General features: G+C 42.1%; 1 protein-coding gene across 1 annotated transcript in view; it reads right to left on the bottom strand.

The window, feature by feature from the left end:
* Nucleotides 1–7,184: 7,184 nt before the first annotated feature.
* LOC115156062 (serine/threonine-protein kinase SBK1-like) overlaps nt 7,185–9,975 on the bottom strand; it is a 20,282-nt gene continuing 17,491 nt past the window's right edge. Inside the window, exons 2-5 of the mRNA XM_029703295.1 lie at nt 9,019–9,287; nt 8,653–8,855; nt 8,206–8,397; nt 7,185–8,011 (exon numbers count right to left, since the gene is read on the bottom strand). Of these exons, the coding sequence (XP_029559155.1) occupies nt 7,304–8,011; nt 8,206–8,397; nt 8,653–8,855; nt 9,019–9,190 (1,275 nt within the window). The 5' untranslated portion in view covers nt 9,191–9,287 and the 3' untranslated portion in view covers nt 7,185–7,303. The remainder of the gene's footprint in view (nt 8,012–8,205; nt 8,398–8,652; nt 8,856–9,018; nt 9,288–9,975) is intronic.

The following is a 9,975-nucleotide window of genomic DNA, read 5'->3' as shown; positions in this document are numbered from 1 at the left end:
TGGCACTTAATGTATGGAACTGTTAAATCATATGAAGTTCAGCCATGTGTGCATCATTCTCACCAAAGTGGATTCACCCTGGCCTGTAGCATCTAATCCACGACTCGCCCCCACATACAGTGCATTCGGAAAGTATTCAGACCCCTTGACTTTTTTCCACATTTTGCTTCGTTATTCTAAAATTTATTCAATTTTTTCCCCCCTCAATCTACACACAATACCCCGTAATGACAAAGCAAAAACAGTTTTTTAGACATTTTTGCGAATGTGTTAAAAATGAACTGAAGTCACATTTACATGCTTCACCATAGGGATGGTTCCAGGTTTCCGCCAGACGTGTCCCTTGGCATTCAGGCTAGTTCAATCTTGGTTTCATCAGACCAGAGAGAATCTTGTTTCTCATGGTCTGAGTTTTTTAGGTGCCTTTTGGCAAACTCCAAGTGAGTTGTCATGTGCCTTTTACTGAGGAGTGGCTTCCGTCTGGCCACTCTACCATAAAGGCCTAATTGGTGGAGTGCTGCAGAGATGGTTGTCCTTCTGGATGGTTCTCCCATCTCCACAGAGGAACTCTGGAGCTCTGTCAGAGTGACCATCAGGTTTTTGTTCATCTCCCTAACCTTCTCCCCTGATTGCTCAGTTTGGCCAGGCGGCCAGCTCTAGGAAGAGTCTTGGTGGTTCCAAACTTCTTCCATTTAAGATTGATGGAGGCCACTGTGTTCTTAGGGACCTTCAATGCTGCAGACATTTTTTTGGTACCCTTCCCTAGACCTGTGCCTCGACACAATCCTGTCTCGGAGCTCCTCGGACCATTCCTTTGACCTCATGGCTTGGTTTTTGCTCTGACATGCACTGTCAACTGTGGGACCTTATATAGGCAGGTGTGTGCCTTTCCAAATCATATCCAGTCAATTGAATTTACCACAGGTGAAACCCAATCAAGTTGTAGAAACATCTCAAGGATGATCAATGGAAACAGATGCACATGAGCTAAATTGAGTCTCATAGCAAAGGGTTTGAATACTTATGTAAAAAGGTATTTGTTTTATGTTTTTAATAAGTTTGTAAACATTTCTAAAACCTGTTTCTTTGTCATAATGGGTTATTTAATCCATTTTAGAATAAGGCTGTAATGTGGATAAAGTCAAGGGGTCTGAATACTTTCTGAATGCACTGCACTTGTTAGTATCATCAGTACAGAGAACTTGTTTGTATGTTTCATTTCATTGACGCCATGGCTTTATCAATCTCACTGATGCAGCTGTCAGAGACTAAAGTGATTGGTCCACACATCTTCATTACCGGTCATGTGCTCTTAACTTTCCTCTGCTGTTTTTACTGGGACTCATTACACTTTAGTTTCTTGAATTACATTTACAAAGATAGTAATACAATCCAACACTCACATGACTCACAATGCATATGTTTAAACAAGGGCACAGTTTTTTAAAATTTTTTTTATGGACATCAATTGATGTAAACTGACTTGATTTTAGATCACCTCTGTCTGTAGAATTCCACTACGTATAGACCCATAGTGCTACGGTCAGTCTCTAGTTTCTAACTGTCTACCACATGTTTGTGTTTACATGATCCTTTACTGGGTAGCAGTTGATTTGGTTAGCATGGTCATGTTCAACCTTCTCCATTCATCTGTCTGGCTGAAGTCCTCTCTCTCACCTGAACTCTTCTAAACTACTCTGTCGGTCTCCTCACCAGCTTTGGTGCAGGGACAAATCAGTGAGTGTTCAGGATGTTGTCTTTTGTTGCATCAACACAACTAACCAGGACAGCTACCATGCTCCTTCTGCTGTAGATGTCAACAGCAGGTCTGATAGACCTGTACATTTAGGAGACGTCACTGTGGTTGTCTGGTGATCGTCCATTGTGGCAGTAGGGGCATTGTGTTTCTGTCCGAGTCCTGTGAAGTCAGTCTGTCTGTACAGGGAGCCAGAACAGCGGTGATGGTGAATTTTACAGCAGGCTGCTCCCTGAGAGAGGATTCCCCACACAGCAGGAGATACACGTGTGTGTTCGTTCCAATATCCACACTTGTATAGCACTTAGAATAAAGCAATGTATTGGGCATGTTCAAAGTGGTATTCTAGTATAGCTACACATCAAACTGTTCTGCCTAGCAACACGTCTCCTATTGGGCTGTCTTTTTTTTCTTATGTTTTTGTTCTCTGTGCTGCAGTGAAACAGATTTGTATCCAATGCTGAGCTAAATGAGCACCAGCCACTCTGGGGATGTTCCTAATTGCTGCTGCTGCTTTAATCAAACTGATGCGTTGTACCAAATATGACTTTTGGACTATTATTTCCATGGTTGTGAAATGTGTTTGGTTTGTAATGTTGTTTCCGTGTCTAAATCTCAGGGCTGAGTCTCTAATTATTCTGATATTATTTATCACACATTGACTGACTGGAGCAATGCTAATATTGAGTTCCCCCCCACACCCCTATGCTGACTCCATTGTACCCCATTGTTGTGTCAAGTTGGCTGGATGTCCTTTGGATGATGGACCATTATTGATACACACGGGAAACTGTTGTGCGTGGAAAAACCAGCAGCGTTGCAGTTCTTGACTCAAACCCGGTGCGCCTGGCACCTATTACCATACCCTGTTCAAAGGCACTTAAATCTTTTGTCTTGCCCATTCACCCTCTGAATGGCTCACATACACAATTCATGTCTCAGTTGTCTCAAGGCTTAAAAATCCTTTAACCTGTGTCCTCCCCTTCATCTACACTGATTTGAAGTGGATTTAACACACTGATATTAAGGGATTATAGCTTTCACCTGGATTTACCTGGTCAGTCTGTCATGGAAAGAGCAGGTGTTCTTAATGTTTTGTATACTCAGTGTACAGTCTACTGGTTAAACCTTTTCCTCAAAGTCTACTGGTGTAACCTACACACCGCATTCCAATGCCTCATCTGTGTTGTCAACCAAAACACCACTGACTGACGTTTGACAAGGACTGTCAACACAAATGTCACTTCTCATCTCCTTTATTTTAAGGCAACAATGTAGATGCTGTTTTGTACTTTGTGGTTTACCTCAGCGTAACAGGGGTAAATGTAACTGAAATAAATATTTTGTAGAACCCCTTTTTTGTGTAAGTCCTGATTTTAATAGTAACATGTTAAATAGATCAAGCTTCTCATCGTCTTAGACTCTACGCAAGTCCGTATCTCCTGCAGAGTACGGGCACATCTCTGAGTCCAGGGAACAAACTCACACCAGCATTCATTCCAACAAGATTTCTAATTTTATTGTCGACTAATCGGAGCTTACAGGGAAGACCGTTGTATTGCAAAGACAGAATCGGACACAAGTTCTAGAGCTGTGTTCCCCTACTCACTAAAATTCCACAAAAATCATGATGCCGTGTCAAAATATGTCACTGGACAGAAAAACAAAAGGCCTCTAATGAACAACTTCCAACACATTACAACATGATAGCTTCGCTCAAACCTCCGTGTCCAACATGTATATTACCTACAGCAGTGGTTCCAGCCTTCGCTCTTGATGATTAGTTTAATCAAGTGTGTTTAGTGCTGGGCTAGAACAAAAGCCTGCACACCCAGTGGGTCCTCAGGACCAGGGTTGGTGGACACAAGGTCATAGGTTGTCACAAGATGTAATCCCCCCCCCCCCCCCCAGACACTGATCTAAGGTTAGTTGGAGTTTTAGTTTTTTCACTCTTGGATGGATAAGGTGAGGATTTAAATGGTAACCTCTGCCTGGAGCATGGTTGAATTCAACTATACCACAACTGGCTACAACCCGTACTGAACAGTTCATTGTTGGAAGTTGCCAGATGAAAGAGGAAAGTAACTTTACTGACTGTTATTCAACATTCATACACGCAAGTGTGAACAACAGAATACTACAGCTGTGACAGCAAAACGGAAAATAGGTTTTCCACAATTGTTTTCCAGCACATACAGATTCATGCAAATATGTCTGGAAACTGCAACACACAACAGGTTTTTTGTTTCATTTTTTTTCTCATCTTTTTTTCTGACTTTATAATGACTAATTCATCACACTTTCTTGTGACGTTTTGCTTGGCAACGAAGTGATACTAAAACAATCCTCCCCAGATTTCCCTTGCAACTTCTTAAGACTTGGGACTTTAGGAGCTACTGACACACTTGATCAAAAATGCATTAGTTTGTGAACTATCTATTCCAGAAAGTCTCCATAGGATTCCAGATGCATCTGTATCTACAGTATGTAATGTATCTGTATCTACAGTATGTAATGTATCTGTATCGACAGTATCTGTATCAACAGTATGTAATGCATCTGTATCTACAGTATGTAATGCATCTGTATCTACAGTATGTAATGTATCTGTATCGACAGTATCTGTATCAACAGTATGTAATGTATCTGTATCTACAGTATGTAATGCATCTGTATCTACAGTATGTAATGCATCTGTATCTACAGTATGTAATGCATCTGTATCTACAGTATTAATGTATCTGTATCGACAGTATCTGTATCAACAGTATGTAATGCATCTGTATCTACAGTATGTAATGCATCTGTATCTACAGTATCTGTATCCTGTCGATACAGATGCATTATATACTGTCGATACAGATGCATTACATACTGTTGATACAGATACATTACATACTGTAGATACAGATACTGTCGATACAGACGCATTACATACTGTTGATACAGATGCATTACATACTGTAGATACAGACACTGTAGATACAGATACATTACATACTGTAGATACAGATACTGCAGATACAGATGCATTACATACTGTAGATACAGATGCATTACATACTGTAGATACAGATGCATTACATACTGTAGATACAGATGCATTACATACTGTTGATACAGATACTGTAGATACAGATGCATTACATACTGTAGATACAGATGCATTACATACTGTTGATACAGATACATTACATACTGTAGATACAGATACTGTAGATACAGATACTGCAGATACAGATACTGCAGATACAGATGCATTACATACTGTAGATACAGATACTGTAGATACAGATACATTACATACTGCAGATACAGATACTATCGATACAGATGCATTACATACTGTTGATACATTACATACTGTAGATACAGATACTGCAGATACATTACATACAGTAGATCAGTAGCTCTGGATCCTAAATCTGATTGGTGAAATGGAAACGCAGCATCGACAGCCTACAAACACAACACATTGAACCAAAACTAGCCGTTATTATAGTTCAGTCTGGTTTCTAGCCCTAAGACATCTCGAGAGGTCACGACGATATTGACTTCGGGATATAGCGCAAGAAATTGTGCTACAGCAATATTCCACATCACAACAATCTTGACGTAACTTTTTGTAAAGCCAGTTCAAATTTTCCATGAAGATATGTTTTAGTTACTTGTCATGCAATTTAAAAAAAAAATGTCATCTTCACTGTATTTTTCTGCTTGAATTTAAAATTTGAAATAATAATCAAAACTCCAAACAATACACCATTCGTCAACATTTAGAAATGTAAAACAAAACAATCAAATAAATGGACAAAAATATGTAAAACTATATTTTTCTGCCATGAAGTAGATACGTGTCTGTTAAGGCAGGGTTTCCCAAACTCGATCCTGGAGTGCTAGGGCAAAAGCCAAAATGTGCACCCAGTGGGGGCTCCAGGACCGAGTTTTGGAAACCCTGTGTTAAGGGGTCAGTGATAAAGTGTTGGACATCATTAACAGCTATCTGTCTGTTTCCAGACAGGAGGCTCTGGAACACCTTGGCCTGCTGTCAGCGGCAGAATATAGTTCTCTGTAAAATGTATCTAAATGAATGCCTTACTCTTCTCAATCTGGTGGCTTTGAATGATTCGATATTAATGTGTAGCACATCATCGGACTAAATCTAAATGATAAACTGAAGAGAGAATACTTCTATTAAACTCAGTGATTTTACCAGATCCAGCTGTAGAAGCAGTATTCATTTTCCTGTTCAAAAAGTGTTGCAGGAGACCAAGTACAAATTTGGCACTAGAACACGTGTCAAACTCATTTCACGGATGGCCGAGTGTCTGTGGGTTTTCGCTCCTCCCTTGTACTTGATTGATGAATTAAGGTCACTAATTAGCAAGGAACTCTCCTCACCTGGTTGTCTAGGACTTCAATGAAAGGAAAAAACAAAAACCTGCAGACACTCGGCCTTCCGTGGAATGAGTTTGACACCGCTGCACTAGAGCGTCCAGAAACTTTTAATGAAATTAGTCAAACAGAAAACACCGAAAGCTAATTTTCATGTAATCTGGATATTTAACATTTAAAGAAATAAAGTAACTCCAAAGGCAAATAAAAATCCACCTAATCATATTTCTGATCCATCCACATGAAACATAGTGATATACCGTACACGCTTACACACACACACACCTACACACGTACTGTACACACACACACACCTACACACACATACAGACTGTACCAGAGTTCACATTGCATTACAGTAAACATAAAACTGCTGTTCATTTTGATGGTATTCTTTCATTGAGGTGGCAATTCTATCAGCTTCAACCAAAAGAACATCTCTCTCCATCTATTTTTGCCATAAATGGTTCCTGCATGTCACTTCTGTAGTCTTTTTTTCCCCCTCTCAATTCAGCCCTCGGTTTCAGTCTTTTTTAGGGGAAATATATTGCTTTAAGAAATACATTATGGTCTTCATCTGAATACCAGCATTTCATATCACAATGTGTTTTTTAACCTCTCCATGTCTTGTCTGTCGGTCGGTTGGTTGGTTGGTTGGTTGGCTGGTTGGCTGGCTGATCGTTCAGTATGTAGTTCATTGAGTCTTTGCAGTCTCTATAAAGATTCGTTGTGTCTGCAGTATGACTGATCTCTGGATCTCTGACTGGATCATTTTAGACCCCAACGGGAATCATCACTAATGTCTTGAGTTGATCCCTTTTCACTTTGCAAAATGTTCATTCATTCATTCTTTAATTCATTCTCCTTCCTTTTGACCCCGTTCTCAAAAACATTTTGGAGGCTGCTGAGGAGAGAACGGCTCATAATAATGTCTGGAATGGAGTGGGTGGAACGGTATCAAACCCATGAAAACCATGTTTTTGATATCATTCCATTTACTCCATTCCAAACATTATTATGAGTTGTCCTCCCCTCAGCAGCCTCCACTGATTTAAATGTATGGATATGTGTGTGTATATGAGTGTAGGTGTCTGTGTGCACGTCTGTGTACTGTACACAGTATCTCAGTCCTTCCCAGGCCCGTCACACATCTCAGACACAGATCTCTATAGGCGTAGCCACCAGTATGCGTCCGGGGGGCTGGTTGCTGTTGCTGTCTCTGGGCATGCGGTCATAGCTGTTAGTCGAGGGCACAGAGCTAGTGGTAGAAACAGACACAAAATGGTGTCCTCCACCTGACTCCGTCATCCCTACCTTTGTCCCCCCAGTGCCCCTCTCCACAGACACAGGAGGAGAGAGAGGAGACAGAGTCTGCTGCTTCATCCTCTCCACCAGCATCTCCTCATCCTCTTCTCCAGACGAGGACGATGTACTGCTCCCGTCTCCCTCCACCCTCACCCCTCCTCCTCCTCTCTCCCTCTCTCTCTCTCCGCCCCCTCCTCCGTTCCCGTTGCTGTCTCCATCCAGCATCCAGCTGTGGCTGAAGTAGCCAAACACCTCTTTGACGGAGCAGCGTCTGTCCTGCTCCACAGAGAGGAGCCTGCGGAACATGCGGAGAGCCTGCTCAGTGAAGCGACGCCACTGCGAGGGCACGGTGCCCGTGCGCCGTCTCTGCCAGCGTGTGAACTCCTGGTAGAAGGAGTCGGTGGGCAGGGCCTTCTCCCAGGGGAAGTTACCGGTCAGCATGCAGAAGAGGAGGACGCCAAAGGCCCACACATCCGTGCTGTAGTCCACGCAGAAGCCCTCATGGCGAGACGTGTCGCACAGCTCCGGAGCCGTGTAGGGGATGGTACCGCTCACCTGGAAGAAATAATATGTGTTTATTGATGAGGAAGATGTCATTCTTCATTTAAGATGGCTCCCATGAGGTCTGGTCTCTTTTATGACATACTTGGTAGGTTCTGCATCTCAAACGACAGCCTATTTATCATACAGTTCACTACCTTTTGCCTTTTTAAATAAAGTTCCTTGTGATTTGACCTCTAGCCACTCACCCGTTTGACTGGTGAGCCAGCGCGGCGCGTCATGCCGAAGTCGGACAGTTTGACCTTGCGGCACTCGCGGTCAAAGATGAGGATGTTCTCAGGCTTGACGTCACGGTGCACCAGCTTCTTACAGTGAAGGTAGTCCAGGGCGATGGCAACCTGGTGCACACAGCGCTTAGCAACCGTCTCCGGGAGACCCACCTGGATGGTGAGGGGCGGAGATTATGAAACAATATAAACCTAAAAGACGTCTGTAATGACAACCACTATAAACATGCTACGAAGCATTCTTCACTGGAACCTTACAAGCAATGTGACATAAGCTATTATAAACTGTCATTGCACATCATTTAGAGCCTGTAATAGTTAAAATAACCCTATGTAGCCATTAGAACAGAACATCCCTGTATCTCTCTCTCTCTCTCTCTCTCTCTCTCTCTCTCTCTCTCTGTATACCTGTGGAGGGATGATGTCGAAGAGGTCCCCGGACAGGGCATACTCCTGGGCGAACACGTAGTAGTCGTCAGTCTCGAAGGCGATCCCAAACATGTTAATGATAAAGGGACAGGGAGAAAGGTAGAGAGAGATGCTGTACTCCCTCAGGAACGACTTCAACTTGGTCGTCTTCTTCCTCAGGAACTTCAGGGCCATCTTGGTGCCTGAGGGGGAAAACAACATGGGAGAGATGAATGATTATAATGGTTGATCATGCTACGTACATGTGATCCTGCAGATAATCCTGCAGAGCTGGACCAGTGACTGATCCTGTTAAATGTGTGTATCCTCAAGATCAAGTCTAGTGTGTGTGTGTGTCCTCCACACCTCTGATCTTGTGTATGACCAGGTCCACCTTGCCGTAAGTGCCCTTGCCAAGCTCCCTGATGACCTCATAGTACTTGTTGACCTCTAACCTCTCCAGGTTCTGTGCTGCGATCAGCTGCAGCTCCTCCAGAATGTCCATGTTGCCACGGGAACCCAGCGGAGATGAACTCATGCTGGGGACCGGGTTAGGGGACAGACAAGAACAGGGGGACAGGTTTAGGGGACGGACTCACGGGCAGGACAGGAGTGGTGGCTAACGGCTTGTGTCACTGGAGAGAAGGAGAGAGAAATAGAAACAGGCAAACATTTTGTTAGTGGAAATGAAAACATGCAGACATTTAACAGTCAATACTAAAACATCTGAACTCTTCTTTGTATCTCTTTTTGTAATAAATAAATATTAAATAAAAAAACAGAAAAGCTACAGACGCAAACCAACACATAGCAGCCTATCTCCAACCTACTGCAGTGTGATTATTCTCATAGAGGAAATTGTTGTTTTCAAAACTGCAGCGTTTTACAATCCAGACGCAGAACACTCTGACCTATTCCTTTGACTATAGACACACACACACACACACACACTGCGTAACTCTGAATGTCATAAAAGAAGCAGGCTTTATGTTACCTCTGATCAACAACACTATGGAACATTTCAGCACTGATTGACACTTATACTACAGTACATTCAGAAAGTATTCAGACCCCTTCCCTTTTTTCCACATTGAGTTGCATTACAGCTTTATTCTAAAATGTATTAAATTAATGTTTTTCTTCATCGATCTACACACAATACCCCATAATTACAAAGTGAAAACAGGTTTTTATAAATTCTATAAAAATAAATATAAAAAAATATTGTTTACATAAGTATTCAGACTCTTTGCTATGAGAATTGAAATTGAGCTCAGGTGCATCCTGTTTCCATTGATCATCCTTGAGATGTTTCTATAACCA

This window comes from Salmo trutta, chromosome 2, assembly GCF_901001165.1.
Source record: "Salmo trutta chromosome 2, fSalTru1.1, whole genome shotgun sequence".
Lineage (NCBI taxonomy): Eukaryota > Metazoa > Chordata > Actinopteri > Salmoniformes > Salmonidae > Salmo > Salmo trutta.
Note: the sequence above shows the minus strand (reverse complement) of the source record. Positions and strands in the feature narration are given on the sequence as shown.